The 24,583-nt window shown below is 33.7% G+C and overlaps 1 protein-coding gene across 2 annotated transcripts in view; it reads left to right on the forward strand.

Annotated features, from left to right (window-relative positions):
* LOC114326802 (zinc finger SWIM domain-containing protein 8 homolog) overlaps nt 1–24,583 on the forward strand; it is a 252,478-nt gene that overhangs the window by 105,453 nt on the left and 122,442 nt on the right. For both annotated transcript variants that reach the window (XM_028275247.2, XM_028275246.2), the window contains exon 2: nt 22,286–22,537. In XM_028275247.2, the coding sequence (XP_028131048.1) occupies nt 22,286–22,537 (252 nt within the window). The remainder of the gene's footprint in view (nt 1–22,285; nt 22,538–24,583) is intronic.

Here is a 24,583-nt window from a genome sequence, read left to right on the forward strand (position 1 = left end):
TCGAGATATCAAAAATGACCTATTTTTGAGGTGGTGCGTTAATTTCTTGGAGTAATGTATGACTCTAAATGGTTTACTTTTTTCTCTACAGCATTTCTTTTAGACATATATGAACCGAGAACTATATAGTTGTTTTGTTACGACTTAAAAAACCTAGGAGATACGAGACATCAAAAATGACCCATTTTTGGGGTGCCCGTTTTTCGTACCGGTAAGTGTATATGTATTGTATAATATGTCTAAGATAGTATCTAATTCGTTGTTGTATCTGCTCCTCCATTCATTTGTCACACTGTCCCTGAAAGGACCATGTTTATTTATTTTTAAGCTAATGAGACAATTAATATTTTTTGACTTACAAATTGTCATTGTACTGTACGAATCTGGCTATAGTTCTGTTGAACGGAAACTCATTTATTTATTTTCAAGATTACTGTTTAACTTTTTGTTTTTTTTTTTAATTTATTTATTACCGTTATATATTATTTATCTTTATATTAGTAATAGTCGGTGTGATGTTCAACCTGTGTAAATGTTAAGTCCATCAATCTCCTCAATAGTGAAAAAAAGTCACACTTCAATAAAATAACTTTATAAAATACGTCCACCGGGATAATAGCCATTTCCTAATAATTACATTGACAGTACATACCAACGTACGTTTCACTTAATGTTTGATTTAAGAGGCTACAGTAGCGATCAACAGGTAACAACAAACGCGGTCCAAGATTGCGGCTGTAATTTTGAATATTTTGTCGAGATATTTGGCACATATATTAGTAATATAATAAAGAATGGCGGTACAGAGCCCAATTTGAGAAATATATTAGTATGTGGAAATTACTCTGTAATTAAATACAATATTAAAAAAACGAGCCTGTACCGCCATTAAGAACACAAATATACACTTTCTTCAAATAAACTTTTTTATCCCATGCCTAGATTTTGTGTCATTTTGGACCTACTAAAATTTTTTATTTCTAAAAAGAAATAGAACATATTTTACCTAATAACTAATTAGGTAACATAGAGAAATTGTCACTGTCATTTTGACAAACCTGCGTCAGATTTTCTCTTATCTGTTCTGTTATCTTTATCGTTATCTGTTCAGTGCAGTAGTGTATTATTTTAAGAATTCGTATTGTTGTTTCATAGGAAAGTAGTGTTTATTTATATTTAATTTATTATATTTTTGTGTAATAGAACGAAGTAGTTGGCTTCTTTGAAACAATAGATTATTGTTAATAATTGTGAGTTTTAGTTATACAGTTGAGTCCGCGAGTCTTTACCCGTGCGTCATTAATACCTGGCGAGATAAAACACATACTTTTTATCTAGCATCATTCTCTTCCACGCATGAAAATCATGACAAACCAGCTGCCGTTTGTTATTAAGTAAAAACACATGTTATTTTTATGAACCATCTAGACTCAGTTCATTGAAAAGAGATAGGTACAAAAAAAGACGATTCGGTATGCTTTTATATTTTAAGCACAATTTGTTTGACGTTTCTGCTTTGTTTACTTTTTGTGGCTGTCAGTCAGTTGAATTTTTTGCGGTTTTTGTCGAATTTTTGCGTTTTGAAGTTTCTTTATATTGTTGTTTTTTATATTCAAACAGTTGTTTTCACAACCAATTTTATATTGGGCTTTGAAATTTTAAGGTAAATAATTATATTTTGGCAATAATTAATATTTAAAACATACAAAGCTAACGTCATTCACACAGTAAAGAAATGATTGTGTTTAGATTTCCGTCAAAGTGAATAAAATTACAAAAATAAAATATGTTATTGAATTTTTTTATATTTATTTATTTATTTATTTATTTATTTATATTTACGAGCAAAGCTCATTACAATAAAACATTACAGAAGATATGAAGAACTAACAAAATATTACAAATATACGTAAAATACAATAAGATACAATAAACACTACGACAATAAAGCAAGTCAAAAAGTAAAAATAACAGGTAAAGATATATAATCACAAGTTTAAAATATTCAAGAACATAAAATCGCAAACTATCCGCAAAGAAATCCACGCAATTGGAGCAAGCATTTGCCTGTCTAGAAACCCTCGAGATGAAAGAATTTGCAGTGAAGTTAGTTCTGCTGATGGGAGTATGAAACGTAGATCTTGAACGTGTGATTCTGGAGGGAATATGTAAACCTACTTCCTCAAGGAGCTCAGGGCAATCGTGAATTGAATTTATAATATTATACAACATGTACATGTCCTTCTTTTTCCGTCTGCTTGATAAGGTGTCAATGTTAAGTTCTAGTTCAAGATCCATATAATTCCAGTCTCTACGGTTTGTTTTGAATGCGACGAACCTAAGGAATAGGTGCTGGATCCTTTCAATCTTACAGTTGTATGTCTCATAGGCGGGTGACCAGACGCAAGATGCATATTCCACGATTGGTCTCACCATTGCACAGTACAACAGTTTAAACGATCTCAACTGCTTAAAGTCTTGGGAGCATCTTTAAATAAAACCTAACAGTTGAAGCGATTTTGAGATGATATTGCTTATATGAATATTGAAAGATAGTCCAGAGTCAAGTGTAACTCCAAGATCTTTTATGGATGTGACTGTTGTGATATTTGTATCACCTATTTTGTAAGTGAAAGAGATAGGACTTTTCGAACGCGTGAATGAAATGTGAAAACATTTGCAGGAGTTGAGAACCATGTCATTGTTGCTGCACCATTCATTCAACCGATTCAAATCGGACTGAAGCCTTAAACAGTCGAGTGGATTCCTAATGTGGCAGTAAAACTTAACATCGTCAGCAAATAAAAGAAATTTCGCATATTGGAAACAGTCTTTTATATCGTAATAAAAACATTAAACAACAAAGGTCCAAGATGAGATCCCTGCGGTACGCCCGAAGGGACAACTATTTCGTAGGAAAAATAGCTGTAGAGCTTGACGATTTGTTTTCTGTCCAGGAGATATTCCCTAAGCCACAGCAGAAGTGAACCATGTATCCCAGCAATTTTTCTAATAGAATATTGTGATTAACTCTGTCGAAAGCCTTAGAGAAGTCGGTGTACAGGGCGTCCACCTGTAGTCCTTCGTCCAAGGCGTTCAGTAAGAAGTTAGTATATGTCAGCAAATTGAGTTCAGTTGACTTATGGCGCCTGAAACCAAACTGCTGTTCCAATAGAACACCGTTCAAGGAGGGTGTAAGGAAATCGCAGACAAGTGATTCGAATAGTTTAGGAATAGAGTTTAGGATACTAATAGGTCTATAGTTGGACACAAGACTTTTGTCACCTGTTTTGTGTAAGGGCAATAGGAAACTGGTCTTCCAAACATTTGGAAAGCTTCCACTAGCTAAAGACTTGTTAAAGATGAGAAATAATGGCCGAGCTAAATTAAATGCACAGTACTTGAGCAAGCTTGATGGGATGCCATCAGGTCCCGGGCCTTTAGAAGGATTGAGGTTACACAATTTAGAGTAAATGTCAGAGATGGATAGTTTACATGATGATAGGTTTAAGGGTGAAGAAGTGATGTCTTCGGAGAAATCAACAACAACAGAGGAATAAACTGATGAAAAGAAATCAGCAAATAAATTCGCAATATCTTTGCCAGATGAACTAGTTTTACCGTTGTGAGATAACTCAGAAGGAATTCCATTTGATTTTCTTTTGTTATTGATAAAAGACCAAAACTTATTCAGACCGCCGGGAAGAGAGTTTTCAGTAGACAATGTAAAGTTTAAATAGTCACGCTTGGCAAGTATCTGGGACTGAGATCGGAGCTCTGAGAACTGTTTGTAAAGGTAACTGGTTTTTGGCAGCTTGGACTCTTTAAGTCTCCTGTGTGCTGTCTTCTTTCTAATAATACACGATTTTAGTTCCGAAGAGTACCAGATAGGAAATTTTCTAGAAGAGAATTTTTTAACAGGAACATAGATGTCAATAGCTGAGTACAGAATATCATATAAAATGTTAACCATTTCATCGACTGAACATCCAATCATTAAAGTATTCCAGTTGACACAATCGAGATAGCCTTTAATTAGAGAAAAGTTTGCTGATTTAAATTCATGATAGTAACCCTCCGGTAAAAGTCCCTCATTATATCTGGTAGTTATGGGTAGTTCAAACACCAGTGGGGGATGATATTGGTCAGGAGGGATTAAAATGTCTGTAGGTTCAACAACGGCGATATCTTTATTTTGGACCAGTATCAAATCTAATAAAGAATTAGAGGTATTTGGGCAAACGTTAATCTGGTATAGATTATGCAGACAGGATAGATTTGAGATAATCTCAATGGATGTTCTTTCGTTAGGAGTAGCAAGGTGATTAAATGTGGCTGATGAACTGAAATTGTCATGAGACCACGATGCATTAGGCAGATTAAAGTCACCCAAAAGGCATAGTTGGGATGGATTTAAATTGTTGACTGTGTTGTCAACATTGTCATTGAAGATGGAAAATTTCTCAGAGTCACTTTTTGGGGGACAATATGCAGTGCCGAGAATAATGGTTTCGTTACCATTGATAATGGATACAAACAGTTGCTCGATATCAAGTGAAGATGGCAAATGCTTACTATTCAATTGCTTGGATACGGCAATAAGAACGCCTCCTCCTCTAGAATAGGCACTGGTTGAAGATGACCTATCACTTCTGTAGACATTGAAGTCCGCTAGGTTCAGCTCGGTGTCGGTAATTCCCTCAGTTAGCCAGGTCTCCGTAAACACCAAAACATTGTAAAAGCATCCTTGAGTATTTTCCAATAACTTGCTAAGCTTTGTCCGAAGGCCACGTACATTTTGGTAATAAACACTGATTTTGTGGTCATTGGGAGGAACAGTATTGAGTTTTAGATTTTTCAGTTTTTTGAAGCTATAGACGGCACTCCATTCAAGTATTTGATCCTTAGATCGGTTTCGCCATTATCGACTCTGGTCTTCAGCTCGTTCTTAATTTTGAGTTCGTGTTCCCTTTGTAGTTTAGTTAAATCGCTCGATATGAAGATCTTACTACCTTTTAATTTGGATCTACCCTTGAGTGCCATTTGAACATCATAGCTGCTTGGAACCGTGATTTTTAAAGCCCTACAGCAAAATTTATTCCTTTTGCCAAATCTGGTGGCGGAGCGAATAGGAATAGGTTCATGATGAAGTTTTTTGAGAATTTCTGTGGCAGCCTCCATGTCATTGTTGGATTCGGTAACATTAAAAAGTAGGATATTGGTTGATCGCCTGGATCGTTCTTGGAGTTCAGTAAATTCAGTAAAGGAGTTCAGTAATCGTTCTATAAATTGTTTATTTATTTATTAATCAATAATAATAAAAGAATTTATTAAGCTACTTCAAATGTAGCTGTAATTCTGCGCAAATATTTTGAAGCAAAACTTACATTTGACATTCTATATATTTGATAACGTCAAATTTTATAATAAAACCCGTAATCGGAAGAGTAGCCACTTTCTGTCAGTTGTTGTTGCGTGAAATAGATTTCCGACTTATTTCGTATGCTTTAAATGATGACGCACGGGTAAAGACTCGCGGACTCAACTGTATGTAGGTAGGTAAGTATATTTTAAATAAAAATATTTCGAATTCTAATGCAAGTATATAAAGTTAAAGTGTCTTTGGCGCTCTATGAACTAAATAAAATAAGACGGTTCTTGTTTCGCTTCACAACGAAGTGCTTATTATTATTATTTCGTGCAAATACCTATGTTAACATAAAATTTTCACCCATTTTGGTTTATTTTTATAAATATTTATTTACTAATAACACACTAATAACAAAATTGTTTTCTATTACTTCCATTTAGCGCGTCTATGAGTATAGTTGTCAAAATATTGATCTTAGATAATGTCAAAGATTACCACTGTTGCCAAAGTTTCGCAGACCTTACGAAAAAAGGTATGATACTATCTCCCGAAGTTAAATTGATGACGCGCTACTGTATGCTCTTAACTTGTTTGCAAATCAATCATTACGTTTATGGAAAGATCCGTTGGAACAGCTATATGTGATCAATAAACTACTTACTTTCGTGTACAATACAAATGGAATAACTCTTACTGTATGACATAAAATACGACTTGTTTGTTTTAATGTTCCATGTTGTTTTAATGACGACGTAATTAGTAGGTGAAATTTCAAGTAACCAAAATGAAGGATCGCGCGGTCATTAAATTCTTAACAAAAGAATGATATTATTGACCTCATGGCATTAAAAGCGAGTATATTATTACACCTGTTTTTTTTTTAATATCTCATAGGAACATGACGCGACGCTGAAAAAGTGGAAAAACTATTTCTGTTTGTGGTAAAACTTGTTAAAAATATTGCCCTTGCTCCAAGAAGAAACTCTATTGAACTTGGGTCAATAGACCAAAGGTCATCAAAGTTACAAATGACTCCAAACAGGGACGTACAGGCTTGAAACTTGGTATATATGTAGTTCCTTTAGGACATAGATAGATTTTAAGTCTGAGTCAAAAAGCGCAGAATTTGTAAAAATACAAACGTGTAAATTACAAGTATTCTGTACGTTAAAAAAAGTTGGTTTGCGATAAATCGTTTGTAGGATTCTTCAACGTTTTATCATTCTTACTCTTATAAAAAATCTCAACTTGTCCAGTACATATATCATTCATCCGTTTTTCTCATTTAAATTACTGACGTCATCCTTTTCAGAAAATATATTCCAGCTGTTGCACATATTACTTAAACTTTGAACTTTCAATTCTAATTATATATGAGAACTTTCATCTTAATTGTCGAATATAAAAGGCATTATCATAGAATCTATGCAACAGCGATGAGATTGCTTGTGTTTTAGTATTTAAGGGTGTAGGCGCAAAATTTCGTGCCAATGTGTTTTAAAAGCATTAGTTTTTTAATCCTGAGAAAACTAATAAGTATTTTTGAAAAATTAGAGACTTTCGCCCTTGGCAATAATGCAATCTTTCATTCTGCGTTTAAATTTTTCAAAAATACTCATTAGTTTTCACAGGATTCGAAATAAATTAATGCATTTAAAATACATTGGCCCCAAATTTTGCGCCTACCCCCTTAAAAATAAACTTAAAATACCTATCTATCTACGTGACAAGGAAATTTTCATTAATCAAAGTTAAACTAAATTGATTTAGCGCCTAAATTCGGACAATCGGTAGTCCTGCTGAGAAGAAATTAAAATAACAGCTGAGGGGATGTTACAGGAAAAGAGCTTCGAGAGGGGTGGCTGTAAGTCAAGACGGACAAAGAAATTGTTTGTTATTGTCGGGGACGTTACCCTCAGTCACGAGATGCCTCGGGTAATGTCTGCCCTCTGCCTTGCCGACTGCCGACCACGATAGTGATGTTGATTATAGTTACTTTCGAGTAATCGTTACACATCGTTACTTTTGTATAAAGTAATCATTCAAAGTATTCGTTACTTTGATTACTTTGATTACTTTTGTATTTGAGTACCGGTAATCATATCGAAAATCGTATTTCTCGGTCGATAGGTATTTTGTATAGCTATTCGGATATAACAAGTAATCATTTACACTTTACAGTATTCGTTACTTTGATTACTATGATTACTTTTGTATTTAAGTACCGGTAATCATATCGAAAATCGTATTTCTCGGTAGATAGGTATTTTTTATAGGTATTCGAATATAACGAGTAATAATTTACACTTTACAGTATTCGTTACTTTGATTACTATGATTACTTTTGTATTTGAGTACCGGTAATCATATCGAGAATCGTATTTCTCAGTAGGTAGGTATTTTGTATAGATATTCCGATATAACAAAAGTAATCATTTACAGTATTCGTTACTTTCATTACTATGATAACTTTTGTTACTACGTTTGTATTTGATTACCGGTAATCATATCGAGAATCGTATTTCTCAGTAGGTAGGTATTTTGTATAGGTATTCCTATATAACAATGACCTTCACCGATCTGTTTAATGGATAAAAATGATTTGATATATAAAATAGGAGATGGAATATTTGAAATTTATGGAAATAAAAGGCAGATATCAGATATCAGCTAGTTGCTCGATATTTGCCTTTTATTTCCATAAATTTGATATGTAATTTATAATTTTAAAAATTACAAATAACAACGGGCGCCTGATATAATTTTGACCAAACTTAATTAGTTATCTAATAATTAAAAAATGAGTTTGTTTATAAATTCTAATTAACTTTTTTCGGTCCGTGCAGGTATCTATTAGTACCTATTTTAGATTTTTGAATCATTCGAAACAAAAAAGGTGTTTTGTAATTTTTCACACTTTTCTCTTAAGTTTATCATTTTCAAGTTATAAACAAATTAAAACCAAAAAAAAAAAGAAAAATGACAATTTTTAAGGCTAAAAAACATAGTTAAAATAACATTTTTGAAATTACGAAATACCTAACCCCCTTCCTTCTATCTAGAGAGAAAGTTAAACCCTTTATCCTTTTGTCCATTGAATTTCGATGGTCAAAAAGCACACATATTCATTCGTAGCAACTTATCTCGAACTTCGAAATAATACACAATTGACAAGACAAGACAAATTACTTTATCTATCACACTCACACTACACAATTCAAAAAAAATACTTCACTTCCTTTGTAAAAAGAAAGGGTACAACTAGATCTGTCGCTCAGTTGAAGTCCATATGTTGTAAGAGAAATTTATGAGTGGCTTTTGAATTTTCAAAATCCATGTCTTTTGTTAATGCGTAAGAATTGCCATTAAAAGTAGATATAACTCAACACAAGAACCTGTCAAGGAAGTGAAATAAAGCGGTTCGGCAAACTTAATGTCTCGCAATTTCGCGGTACCAAAGTATTTTAACACGTTAACTGCCGATATATTCTGACCGACTTTCACCAAGAGCTGCCTTCTTACTTTTTTTGATTCATAGACTGACATGGATGACATAATATATGAGTCATATATTATGTCATCCAATAAATTCTGTCATATAATATGACAGAATTTATTAATTTTTGGAGAAGTTAGAATAAGGTAATTATTTTAAAACTAAACGTACATAGAGGTATAGAAGAAGGGTTGGTGGTGAATAAGGGTTTTATCTATGGTGAGTGAATCCATACATAAAAATTATAAACAGGTTTTTTTGTTTGTACAAAAGGGTGTACCTATGTATAAATTTGGATTTGTTATCCAGTGATAACAAAAACTCCAATAGTCTCTTAGATTATAGAAATGTGCCTTTAACGCTAAGTACTTCACTGCACTTCACTTCACTGCTGCTTAGGACCTAAGTACCTATATGGTAGCTCCAATGGTTTTTGGCTCTTCAGTCTCCGAGTCTGCTCATTGCTCACTATTATCTATCAAGATTAGTGCAAGATTGTTTTGGTGGTTTTTCAATTTCACCAAAAATAGTGGCTGCTGTATTCACTTACTACATATTTCCTTAAATGTGCCTACTTGGTATCGTATCGGATTTCCCTGTTTGGTATAAACCAAGGTGCATTTGTTATGGTCCGTAGTACCTTCGACTAAAAGCGTATGAATATGTTTATGAATATATCATAAACTTGACATAGACATTAATGATACGCAATTTGGGTTTCGCGAAGGCCTGGGAACTCATGAAGCTATTTTTCACTTAACATACTTATACAAAGGTGCCTGGACGTCAATCAAGATATATATGCGTGTTTTATTGACTATAGTAAAGCATTCGACAAAGTATGACATTAACAATTAATGCATGTCCTGGAATCAAAGAACATAGACTAAAATGAGCTCAGGATTAGATCAAATTTATACTATAAGCAACGAGCAAAAGTAAGTGTTAACGATCAGCTGTCAGAGAAAATTTAAATCAGACGTGGAGTGAGACAGGGATGCGTGTTGTCGCCAATTCTTTTTAATGCATACTCGGAAGAGTATGCAATACGGGCTAACAATGAATGTTAAGAAGACAAAGTTTATGAGAATATCGAAAACTCAAAGAAATAACGAAAATCTCTTCATAAACGGATCCAATATCGAACGAGTCGACCAATATGCATACCTTGAAACAATTATCAACTCCACAGGAGATTACTTACAGGAAATCAAAGTCAGAATAGAAAAGGTTAGAGCAAATTTTAACAAAATGCGAAAAGTGCTCTGCACAAGACATTTGAAGTTGAAGCTAAAAGTTAGGTTGGATAGGTGCTACGTTTTCTCGACTTTGCTTTATGGAATGGAAGCTTGGACCATGAATACTGCATCAATGAAAAACTAGAACCATTCGATCTGTGAGTGTACAGAAGAATTCTGAAAATATCGTGGACAGAACACGTCACAAACAAAGAGGTTCTGAGAAAGATGAATAAAGACATGGAAATCCTAAATACCATCAAAATAAGAAAATTTGAATATCTCGGACATATTTCACGTGGAGAGAGATACAGCTTGCTTAAATTGATTTTGCAGGGAAAGATTCAAGGAAAGAGAAGCATAGGGAGACGCAGAATATCATGGCTGCGCAACCTGAGAGAGTGGTACGGATGTACACCAAATGAACTTTTCAGAGCAACCGTCTCTAAAATACGAATAGCTATGATGATTGCCGACCTCCGCAGCGGAGATGGCACTTAAAGAAGAAGAAGATCCTAAAAACCCTCGAGTAATCTGTTCGCATCAATTAAGTGGCAAAAGCCCTCTAAACTTTAGATTACGTGTCTTTGAATAACCCTGGGTAACAGAGGTGCTTCGGAGGTCGGTTCTGATTGCACATTCGTGTTCAGTAACCCCAAAAACCCCCTGAATAACAAAATCTGACCGTATAGTGATCTTGACATGTTTATGCACTTTTGGATGCATTTTATACATTTTAAAATGCACTTATGCATTTCTATCCATTTTTCTATTGTAACCTTTTTTTGAGTTCATCCTGAACACAGTGAAAAAAGTTGCAAGTCTCTAGGTGCTCTATTTAAAAATCTATTTATTCCGGTGCTTTTAGTGCTAAATGCCGTGGTCTAATTCTAATAAAACCAATGCAACACATACATAATTAAAGTTGTTGATCATACTGTAGAAACATTATCATTATCATTTCCACATTTTTACGGCCTGTCTAGAAAGTAATCAAGTGTAATGGTTGTAGATACAATATTCGTTACTCTCTCTGATACGATTGGTACGAAGTAATCAGAGTAATCAAAGTAGATACAATAGTCGTTACTCGCTCTGATACGATTGGTACGAAGTAACGAAGTAATCAAAGTAATCAAAGTAGATACAATAGTCGTTACTCGCTCTGATACGATCAAGTAACGAAGTAATCAGAGTAATCAAAGTAATCAGAGTAATCAGAGTAATCAGAGTAATCAAAGTAATCAGAGTAATCAAAGTAATCAGAGTAATCAAAGTAATCAGAGTAATCAAAGTAATCAGAGTAATCAAAGTAATCAGAGTATTCAAAGTAATCAGAGTAATCAAAGTAATCAACGATTGGTACGAAGTAACGAAGTAATCAGAGTAATCAAAGTAACGATTTGTTTCTCTGAATAGTAATCGTTACTTTCGGTATTCGCAAGTAACGAGTACTTTGTAACGAATAGTTACTTTTTCAACATCACTAGACCACGAATGTTATTTGTAGAGGTGGGAATTAACAAATAAAATATCTTTACTTTTAATGGATTTAAACCCTTAAAATCGCTAGATGTCCAGTTAAGTTTAATCTGGTTTCAAATTTTATTGACTTACACATAATCACGTATACATACAATATAAGTTTTTGGTAAAATCTGTAAATGTTTTGATTTGGTAAAATCCACAACCTACGTATTCGAAGAGAATCCATCAATTGAATTAACGTAACTAAATTCCAGAGTTAAATCTCTAAAAGTTTGGTGATTTCCTCTAACATTAATGATTGCTACGATTCAAAGATTACGAACCTAAGATAGTAAATTTAATCGTTTGATAATTAACCTGGATTTATAGCATTGAAAATTTTAATACCCCAGATAGTTAACGTTTGAGATTAGTAAAATACATCAAGGTGGATGTCAAGAAAATGTATTAGGTACTTTCAATCTCTCGACAGGGAAAAATTTTAACAACCTTACAAGCAGTGGCGGCTGGTCAGATGAGGCAAGGGAGGCTTAGCCTCCCCATAAATTTTTTACACGTGCTACACTGTTTTGTTAATTTTCTGTTTTGCTTCGCGTTAGAGATTACGGAAAAAGTTGTTTGAACAAGTTATTCCAAATAATATTCTAACCCCACATACCAAATTTCATCACAAAACTCGCACTTTTAGTTTTTTCATTATTTGTAGACCCGTGTTGAGCTGCCCCCCCCCCACTTGCAAAAATTAAAAAACAAATAGCCCTGATTTATGAGCTATTTATGAGCTCTCATATTCCGCAAACTAAAAATTTTGAGCTCGTTCCACTGAGCAGGAATTTAATACCCTAGTGGGGGGGGCTGAGTCAGCCCCCCCCCCCCACTACTTAAAAATAGGAATATTGAATCGGTTTTTGCGGCAGAATTACGAGCTTTTTATGAGCTCTTGAAATTATATAGTGTCGATTTTTGAGCTCATCCCCTTCACCCCCAAACAACCCTTTAATTGATTTAACTTAAGAGAAAGATGCTGAGAAAACTTAAAATATATCGTATTGCGAATATAATTCCTATAGCTTATATACTCTAAGAATAAACTATTAAATCAAGAGCATTTCGATTATTGAGCTACAACCCCTTCGCCAGAAAACCACCCTATCTTCCCGGCGTAAGAGAAAGTTGTACTTAAAATGCGTTAAACTAATTATTTGGCGACTACATATCATTTAATAATTTATAAGCTTCCAAATTACGCGCATTTAGATCAGTAAATTGCAATTTATTTTGTATAGTGCAGTCACTGAAGGTAAAAATAAACGATTACCTTCAATTTCGGTGAACCTTCATCGATTTTCACGAAAATTGGTCAGTGGTTAGAGGATACGTCAAGAAACAAAGGTGACATGGTACCACCTTGCGCCTTTACCCTGAGGGTGGATACCGCCCCTTCTCGGGGGTGAAAATTATTTTATAAAAAATAACTGCACAAATCAATAAAAGAACAAATTAAAAGCAAAATTTATTATATAAAGTTAATAAAATAAGTAAATACTTTTTAAGTTATTAAAGATCAAAGATTTTAATTATTTGTGAAAAAAATGCATGTTTTGAAGAAGTTTTTTGTAAATCACTGAAAAACTGTAAGTTTTTACAAAAAAGTTAATAGTAGTTTAATTAGTATAGCTTATATTCTAAGAATAAACTCTAAAATCACGCGCCTTTCGATTATTGAACTACAACCCCTTCGCAAGAAAACCATCCCATATTCCCGGCTTAAGAGAGGGTTGTACTTAAAATAATTTAAATTAATTATTTGTCGACTATACAGGGTGTCCCGGAAAATAGTGCGTTCCTTTAAGGTATGGATAGAATACACAATTTAGAACAAAAAAGTCCTATACCATTTTTTTTATAAAGTTAACCGTTCCCAAAAAAAAAAGATTACATTGGTTTCCATATACCTGAATTTTAATCTTCAGAAAATTAAATAATCTGGCAACATGTTACGCACTGGTGAATAAGAACTCGTTTGTGTCTTACACTTACAGTATTTAAAATAATCCAACCTAATACTTACTATTTTTGTTTACTATAATTTTTTTAAAATGTAGTTGAAATATGGCATAATTTTAAACGAATTATACTTACATATTTTAAGATGAAAACACATGTTTTAACTGAACCACCACTTTTGCGAACACGTGAATTCATAGAGTAACATGCACTCATACGACGAGAAATTCCAGCAAAACATTTTGAAAGAATTTTAGTAGGTATTATGCCTCTCCATTTATTGATCTGCCATAAATAAACAACATAATATCATAATATTACTCATGAACACACGATTCAAAAACATTTTCGGCGTTGACACTAAACAGGATTCTTCCAAATTATCTGTTTACTAAACAAGGGACTATTTACGTTTAGATTTTTGTACTTCAGAGAGTTGCCAGATTTGAATTTGCGTTCCAAAATGTTTTATAGTTTTTTGGTCAAACGGTTGAATTTAGAAAAAAATGTTATAAGAGTTTTTTGTTCTACATGGTGCCTTCTACCTATACCTTTAAGGAACGCACTATTTTCCGGGACACCCTCTATATTGTTTAATAATTTATGAGCTCGCAAAATATACGCATCTCAATTATTGAATTGCCATTTTCTTTCTATAGTGCAGTCACTGAAGGTAAAAATCAACTATGACCTTCAATTTCGGTAAATCTCCATTCATTTTCACGAAAATTGGTGAGCGGATTTTGATACTATCAACTTTTTCTGGATCTTATTTTTCATAGGTATTTCTAAGTACTTTGACAAGTATTTAGTACCTAAGTGTTATAAAATGCATCTCTTTCCCGTTATTTAAGCTTGAACCCTTAGATTTGAACAGTCGCGGAAAAAAATATACATTTAATTACCAATAACTTACTTTAAATTAACATTAAAGGGTTTTTCAAGTAAGCAATTTATTATATTTTTTATTAGCTTCAATTTTAGTGATGAAAACTTTTTTGTAAAAACATACAGTTTTTGAGTCATTTATGAAAAATCGCTCTAAAGCATGCATTTTCTTTCCAAAAATTAAAATATTTGATCTTTAATAACTCAAAAAGTATTGATTTATTTTGATCACATTATATAACAAATTTTGCTTACAATTTGTCCCTCTCTCGATTTGTGGGGTTATTTTTAATAAAGTAATTTTCACTCCCGAGAAGGGGTGACATATACCCCAGGCTAAAACCCCAAGTTGTTATTGTCAATTCGTGAAAATAAATGGCGATTTACCGAAATCGAAGGTAATAGTTGATTTTTACCTTCAGTGACTGCACTATAGAAAGAAAAATGGCAATTCAATAATTGAGATGCGTATATTTTGCAAGCTCATAAATTATTAAACGATATGTAGTCGCCAAATAATTAATTTAAATTATTTTAAGAACAACTCTCTCTTAAGCCGGGAATATGGGGTCGTTTTCTTGCGAAGGGGTTGTAGCTCTATAATCGACAGACGCGTGGTTTAAGAGTTTGTTCTTAGAATATAAGCTATACGAATTAAACTACTATTAACTTTTTTGTAAAAACTTAAAGTTTTTCAGTGATTTACAAAAAACCTCTTCAAAACATGCATTTTTTTCACAAATAATTAAAATCTTTGATCTTTAATAACTTAAAAAGTATTGACTTATTTTATTAACTTTATATAATAAATTTTGCTTTTAATTTGTTCTTTTATTGATTTGTGCATTTATTTTTTATAAAATAATTTTCACCCCCGAGAAGGGGAGGTATCCACCCTCAGGGTAAAGGCGCAAGGTGGTACCATGTCACCTTTGTTTCTTGACGTATCCTCTAACTACTGACCAATTTTCGTGAAAATCGATGAAGGTTCACCGAAATTGAAGGTAATCGTTGATTTTTACCTTCAGTGACTGCACTATACAAAATAAATTGCAATTTACTGATCTAAATGCGCGTAATTTGGAAAGTTATAAATTATTAAATGATATGTAGTCGCCAAATAATTAGTTTAATGCATTTTCAGTACAACTTTCTCTTAAGCCGGGAAGATAGGGTGGTTTTCTTGCGAAGGGGTTGTAGCTCAATAATCGAAATGCTCTTGATTTAATAGTTTATTCTTAGAGTATATAAGCTATATGAATTATATCCGCAATACGATATATTTTAAGTTTTCTCAGCATCTTTCTCTTAAGTTAAATCAATTAAAGGGTTGTTTGGGGGTGAAGGGGATGAGCTCAAAAATCGAAAGTATATAATTTCAAGAGCTCATAAATAGCTCGTAATTCTGCCGCAAAAACCGATTCAATATTCCTATTTTTAAGTAGTGGGGGGGCTGACTCAGCCCCCCCCCACTAGGGTATTAAATTCCTGCTCAGTGGAACGAGCTCAAAATTTTTAGTTTGCGGAATATGAGAGCTCATAAATAGCTCATAAATCAGGGCTATTTGTTTTTTAATTTTTGCAAGTGGGGGGGGGGCAGCTCAACACGGGTTATTTGTAGTCTGGATCCTAAAATCGCAGAGGGGGCTGCTGGCCGGAAAATCTCACTTGCTAAGGCTAAAGCTCCACGGGCGACAAATTTACGCTAGCAGTAGCCGTAAAACGAACTTAAGGTTCCGCGGAACGGAATAGGAGTAACCGAACTGAGCCGACTACGTTCGGCTATTCCTATTCCGTTCCGCGGAACCTTAAATTCGTTTTACGGCTACTGCTAGCGTAAATTTGTCGCCCGTGGAACCTTAGCCTTAGAGCTGCATTATCGCTACGTAATCGGCCAGCAGCCTCCTCTGCGATTTTAGGATCCTGACTACAAATAATGAAAAAACTAAAAGTGCGAATTTTGTGATGAAATTTGGTATGTGGGATTAGAATAATATTTGGAACAACTTGTTCAAATAACTTTTTCCGATATCTGTAATGCAAAGCAAAATATCGGTAATTTACCGTGTTTTTGGATTCGCAGTAGGCCGCTTTTAGAATTAAAAAAATTCAGTTGAGTATCTTAAAAAATGTGAACCTTCAACCTGAATGGACTGCAAAACTTCAAATCTGTATTTATTTTGTTATGTATATCTACTTACAGAGATAGAATTGTTAACAAATAAACGACACAAACTTTGATAATACACTTTTACAATTAGACTAACTATTTTTAAAATGATACGATATTATGAAATTGCGAATTATGATGATATTATAAAATGTAAACAAAAAATGGTCAAAATAATGGGGCCTTAAATTAGATTTTTTTGGCGGATTTTTTTTGCTAGTGCAAATTTGTGTAGATATTTTACAGTTAGGTATAGCCTCCCCTATTGTAAAAATCACGAGCCGCCACTGCTTACAAGTGAAACGAAATAAGGAATAGACGTTGCACGCTAGCAAATTTCAAATTATGACAGGGATCATTCAGTTGATCGACAACTGCATAGCTGTAGATGTGGACAGTTTTACTATAATAAGCTCTTGCCAACTTTTTTTAAATCCTTTTGATAGAAAGGATTCTCTCTCTCTCTCTCTCTCTCTCTCTCTCTATATATATCTCTCTCCTCTCTCTCTCTCTCTCTCTCAAAAAATGTCATTTTTCCCTTTTTTTTCAAATCAACGGAAAACAGTGAAACTTATGATTTTTTAGTACAAATATCTTCGAGATTATAGAAAAAGCTTTAAAATGACGTATTACAAAGTTTGATATACTCATTTATTGTTAATATAATTGTGAAAAATGGTCGGAATTGCAAAAAAATATTTTCGCAATAACTGTTGTAAAAATTAGTGTACTGCTTTGAAACTTTTGTCAAATGAGGGTTCTTTGGTGCTTAATATGATAAAAATTTCAAAGCGATTCATTCAATTGTTTAAATTTTATTCAAATTGTTTTATCCCAGAGAGCATTTTTTTGCAATAACATAAGTCAGAAAAAAATGACGTTAGAACAATTCCATAGGTGTCAAATGAAAGAGCATGAGCTACATTTTCAAAATGGTTTAAAAAAGTGAATAAAAAATGCATTTATTAGTAATAAATAATTATGCAAAAGTATCGTCAATTTTTCATTATAAACTTTTTGAATAACTTTTTCCAAAAAAAAACTTTTTTACCCTGATTTCAAGTGCACAACTACCAAGTATATACAGTGCGTCCATAAAGTAACGCATAAATTCATTATTTCGTAAACCGGCGACATTAAGGAAAAATTCCGAAACAGGTCGATTTTTATTTTTAAATTCCGATTTTTTGGCATATATATCATACTAGTGACGTCATCCATCTGGGCGTGATGACGTAATCGATGATTTTTTTAAATGAGAATTGGGGTCATGTGATAGCTCATTTGAAAGGGTATCCAATTCTCTATTCACCAATATAAACATTAACATAAATATTTATACAAGGTGTTAAAAAAAAACATTTTTTTAATTAAAATAATTGAGACAAAAAGAAGAATGTATGTAATTTATTTAATTCAAAATACGTTTTAGTGTTGTCAGAAAACAGGAAAAAAATGTTTATTTGACAAATAAATATTGTTTTTCGCTTAAATTCAATGTTAAAGCTTCCAACCCACCTGTCTCTTGACAGTTTGAACATTTCGTTAAAGCGGAAATCAATGTTAATTTGTCAAATATTTTTTTTTTCTGTTTTCTGACAGTAGTAAAATGTATTTTGAATTAAATAAATTACGAAGACGAAGTAGTTTCAATGTCTTCGTCTTTCAATGCCAGATGGCGCTAGCCACCTACTATCATCACTTCAGTTGCAATGGGTGGGAAAACCTCTCGATGCGAATCAGTTAAAATATGGAGAACAGTGCCTTCGTTCCTTCCTATGAAGGCTCCAATAAGAGCCGAAAATCGCGGTTCAAGGGATTGGACTGCCCTCCGTATTCTAATTGAAAAGTAAGATTGTTTTGCCTTCGCATTGCAACTGAATAAAAATGGTATACATTTTTATTTTTTATTTTATAGTCGTATTACTCCGTAGAGTAACTAGGTGCATTTTTCCGTTGGAACTTTACCAGCTGCAGACGGGGGATGTGAATTGCATAGTGTAGAATTCCTTCCCTCTCGTCTTCACTGCAGTATCCATTTGACTTGCAAATTGTAGAAGTTTTGGAGGTGTCACCAGGAAAGTGTACCAATAAGTTTTCAATTTAAAAATCTTTTAGTAATATTTTTAATATTTTCAATATTAATAATTTACTATTAGGATTGAAAACTACTTCGTCTTTCAGTGCCAGATGGCGCTAGCCACCTACTATCATCACTTCAGTTGCAATGGGTGGGAAAACCTCTCGATGCGAATCAGTTAAAATATGGAGAACAGTGCCTACGTTCCTTCCGATGAAGGCTCCAATAAGAGCCGAAAATCGCGGTTCAAGGGACTGGACTGCACTCCGTATTCTAATTGAAAAGTAAGATTGTTTTGCCTTCGCATTGCAACTGAATAAAAATGGTATACATTTTTATTTTTTATTAAATAAATTACATATATATTCTTCTTTTTGTCTCACTTATTTTAATTTAAAAAATGTTTTTTGAACACCCTGTATAAATAATTATGTTAATGTTTATATTATTGGATAGAGAATTGAATACCCTTTCAAAATAGCTATCACATGACCCCTCTTCTCATGTAAAAAAATCATCGATTACGTCATCACGCCCAGATGGATGACGTCACTAGTATGATATTACAGAGGAATTAATTTATTAAACACAACACTAAAATTAACGACCAAAGTGATAACAAACAAACTGAATAAAATTACAACATTAGCAGAAGAACAACAAGGTTTTAGGTCGGGAAGATCATGCTCCGACGCTATATTTATAATGAGGCAGATTCAAGAAAAATCGTTAGAATACAACAAACCGGCATACTTATGTTTCGTGGACCTTAAGAAGGCATTTGATAGGGTACAATTAAAGGACGTTATCCATTTATTGTACGCAAGAGAGGTACCTATAGGAATAATTAAAACGATCGAAAATATCTACCAGAACAACACAATAAAAGTAAAAGTAGATGAAGAACTAACTGACCCAATTGAAGCTAGTAATGGGATAAGACAGGGAGATTCCCTAAGTCCTCTGTTGTTCAACCTGATCATGGACGAAATAATAAAAAAAGTAAGAACAAAAAAAGGATACCAAATGGGAGAAAAACAACTTAAAATAATCTGCTATGCAGACGACGCAATACTAATCTCTCAAAGTGAAGATGATTTACAACGTATGCTGCACGAATTTAATATAACCGCTAGAAAATTTAACATGTTAATTTCCCCAAAAAAGACTAAATGCATGGTTATAACAGCAGATCTAATAAGGTGTAAATTAGAGCTGGAGGGTCAAATAATAGAACAAGTCATGGAGTTTAAATATCTAGGCATCACACCATGCAGTTACGGAAAGCTCGAAACAGAAGTGGAAGATCAGGTGAATAAAGCAAACAGAGCCGCAGGTTGCCTGAATTAAACAATATGCAGAAATAAAAACATCGGAAAAGAAGTGAAAGGCAAATTTACAAAACAGTCATCAGACCAATAATGACATACGCGACAGAAACACCAGTGGCGACGCGTGACTTTTTCTAAAGTGTTACCAAACCAGATGTAAAAAAATCTTATTTAAAAAAAATTATTTTGAACCTCCCAAGTATAAGTTTTTGGTTTCAATCCTGTGAGATAAAATTAAACAAATCACTGTTCACAAATTATATGTATGTAATTATGTATATGTAACAGGTATAACAATAAATAATAAACAAACTAAACATATTATTCTACCATAAAATTAACATAAAAAAATGAACAAGTAGGAAAAAGAATAGATTTTGAAAACTATTGTTTATATTTTAATTCTTCCATTTTCAATAATATCATTTTTTTTTCTTCAAAATTATATATACAAAAAATATACAAGGAGAATAACTTTTCAAGTAGTTGATAGTTGATCAATTACGCAATACGTAGCAACACTCTTCCATGTTTAAATGCACGCACACTGTAATCTGTAGTAGGTACAAAACTAATGTTACCAATCCTCAAAATGGTTACAATACTGATATACACAGCGTGCCCGCGCGCCGTCTCTAAAAGAAGCCGTCGCGTCGCTCCTTCAAAATTTTCAGAAACGAGCTAGTCCCGAGCGATAGCGAGGTTTCTCCTGCGTTACCACTGCCAGTATTGGTAACAGCATATAATAACGTGCAATGGATTCACATATCTCGCCAATATTTTCGTGCGTCTAGTTGGCTATTTACTGAATTAGGTACTATTAACAAATATTTCTGTTGGTAAAAAATATAAATGGAATTATTTCATAACAGTCATAAAATATTTATTGCAAGATTTTTAACTGTTACCAATGGTAACAGTGGTTACATGGACGCTTCGCCAGTGAGAAACACGACCTGATACAGAAAGGACAAAAAGAATGCTAGAAACAGCAGAGATGAAAACATTGCGAAAAATCAATGGTAAGACGCTGTGCGATAGAGCTAGAAGTGCAGATATACGAAGGAGATGCAAGGTGGACAACATTAATAACTGGGTGAAAAGCAGAAGAGTAGAATGGAACGACCACATAAGCCGAATGACAACAAATAGAGTAGTAAGAACGGCGAGAGACGGTTCCCCAATAGGAAGACGATCAGTGGGAAAACCACGAAAACGATGGAATGACAACTTACTGGAGGCACATTGAAAAACAGACAGAGTTATGTCTATATAAAAAGAAGAAGAAGAAGAAGAACTACCAAGTAATGTTATTTATATCATAATTGATAAAAAATTGTAATAAATAGATTTTATTATTTTTAATATTATTATTATTATTTATAATTTCTTATATAACAAAATAAAAAGTTTATAAGGAAAGATTTACGATACTTTTGCATAATTATTTATTACTAATAAATGCATTTTTTATTCACTTTTTTTAAACCAAGTTGAAAACATAGCTCATGCTCTTTCATTTAAAACCTGTGGAATGGTTCTAACGTCATTTTTTTCTGACTTATGTTATTGCAAAAAAATGCTCTCTGGGATAAACAATTTGAATAAAATTTAAACAATCGAATGCATCGCTTTGAAATTTTTATGACATATTAAGCACCAAAGAACCCTTATTTGACAAAAATTTCAAAGCTGTACACTAATTTTTACAACAGTTATTGCGAAAAATTTTTTTGCATTTCCGACCTTTTTTCGCAATTATATTAAAAATAAATGAGTATATCAAACTTTGTAATACATCATTTTAAAGCTTTTTCCATAATCTCGAAGATATTTATACTAAAAAAACCATAAGTTTCCCTGTTTTCCATTGATTTGAAAAAAAGTGAAAAATGCCATTTTTTGACACTTAATTGTTTATAAATAAAAATGGCCGCCAGATCCTACGCAGGAAATAGTTACAATTTGCTCTTATAGGTATTACCTGTCGAAAAAACGCTTCAGTACCCTGGCTGTTCAAGTGTCATGGAAAAAACCTTATTACCCTGGACTATAGGTGTCGCTTCGCGATCTATTCAACTAGCCTATGCTATGGTTTTTTTGCTATTTCCTATTAGTTTTCATATTTTCTCTTAGTATTATGTGCATACATGACATTTTTGTAATGATACCCTTGATTTTGGAATATTTCACTATAAATTTAAAATTTGTTACAGATCCTCAGGTAGTACCATCACTAGCGGAACTTTCAGCGAGATGTGTGGCGTCTCATATTCCCTTCGAACTCGTGGAACACGTCTATCCACCGGTACCGGAACAACTTCAACTTCGCATTGCCTTTTGGAGTTTTCCCGACAACGAAGAAGATATTAGGCTGTATTCTTGTTTGGCAAATGGATCGGCGGACGAGTTTTCCAGAGGTGAAACCTTGCACAAGACTCACATGGTTAAAGATCCTCTACAAATAGGTGAGTTAATTAATTATCCAAACTCTTGAATAAACTTTACCCTCGACATTAGGAAAATGAAAATTAACATTAACGTATTCTACAATTTCTACCAACGGTGTAGATGCATGGGCGCCCATACCCATGGGTATGGGCGCACCTGCACGTGAAAAGCTAAAGCCCCCCTTGCTTTTCAGGTGCTTTAAATTATATATGCCTATCCAAAGTATACAAAATATAATGTGCAACATCTTCACGTCTGGCCCCCCACCCAAAAAATTTTTATATGGGCGCCCGTGTGTAGATGTGATGGTTTTTCTCCATTCTCTTTTTCATTACTCTATTTTGGCTTATCGGTGAGTACGTTCTCTTTCCAATTTTCGTTTACTGTGTTATTGATATAGGAACGGGTAGCGGATAGGAACTCCTTTGGATAGTCCTACCAGGGAAAATGAATCAATCCCTGCCCTCCGTAGATTCCAGGGGTTTCCTGACCCGGGAAACTAGTACCTGTTTAGGGTCCCTTGTCCAGGGTTACGGATGAAGTCCACAACGGCAGCCATGGCGGAGAAGAACACCTTCGGTACGGTATGGATGGCGGACGTGGCAACCCCTTGATTTTAGGGTTTGTATGGAATCAAAACAGCGCAGCGTCTGACTCAGAATGAGCGGCTGACAACAGCGTCTGACCCAGAATGGGCGGCTGAATGAAAACTCGCCAACCCGCCTGACAAGCGTGGCGTTTTAATGTCAAAAAACCCTCTTCAAAGAAAAACATGTCGAATCACAAAACAAACGGAATATTACCCCAGGTGGGTAGAGATAACAACTCACAGTCCCACACCGACAAACCGGTCCGCCTCAAGGATTCTGGGGGAGGCAAACATTCGACTAAACTAAACGTAGGTACATATAACATCAGATCCATGAATGAAGACACTAAACTCCACGAATTAGAAGAAGAACTAACTCATATACAATGGGATGTCATCGGTCTGTCAGAGATAAGAAGAAAAGGAGAACAAAAAATACTATTAAACTCGGGAAACATGCTGTACTACAAAGGTAATGAAGATAACACCAACAACGGAGTTGGTTTTATAATAAACAAGAGAATCGTTAGATACATACAATCCACCAAGGGTATATCAGACAGAGTAGCCTACATTATGCTTAAATTAAAAAAACGTCGTTGAAAATTATACAGGTATACGCACCAACAAGCACATATAAAGATGAAGATATTGAAAACTTCTACGAAGAAATAACACTCGCTGTGGAAGAAAAGAAAACTAAATTGACGCTAATAATTGGAGACTTCAATGCCAAATTAGGGGTAAGAATAGACGAAGACGAACACAGAATAGGACAATATGGATACGGCGAAAGAAATAATAGAGGACATACATTAATGAACTACTTGGAGGAAAGACAACTTTTTGCTATGAACTCGTTTTTTAACAAAAAACCGCAAAGAAAATGGACATGGATAAGTCCCAACGGCAATACTAAAAACGAAATAGATTACATCCTTACAACAGAAAAAGCCATCATCAAAGATGTTACAGTGCTGAATCGTTTCTCAACCGGTAGTGATCATAGACTTGTCAGAGCCAAACTCAGCATTAATAGCCAATTCGAAACAAAGAAGAAAATGGAAAATAGATCGAAACTAGATATGGGAAAACTTAAGAAAGCAAAAGAGGAATATAAACAAAAAATAAGGGAAAGTATACCGGCCACTAGAGATTTGGAAAACAAAAATATCGATGAAATAAATCAGCTATTAACCGATACATTAGCAAAGGCGGGAAAAGAGGTAGCACAAACAAGAATAAAAAAGGAAAACTATATATCCCAGGAAACAAAAAGCCTCATGAGCAAAAGAAAAACATTAATAGAACAAGATAAGAGAAACACAGTAGATTACAAAGAGGTAAACAAAGCTATCAGAAGGAACATCAAGGAAAGTCAAAGGAGAGTACAGGAAGAAAAAATAGAAAAAACCGTTGAACAAAATAAAAACATGAAGTGCTTAAAACCACAGCTTGGAAGCATACAGATTAA

The sequence above is a fragment of the Diabrotica virgifera genome, chromosome 4, assembly GCF_917563875.1.
Source record: "Diabrotica virgifera virgifera chromosome 4, PGI_DIABVI_V3a".
Taxonomy (NCBI): Eukaryota; Metazoa; Arthropoda; class Insecta; order Coleoptera; family Chrysomelidae; genus Diabrotica; species Diabrotica virgifera.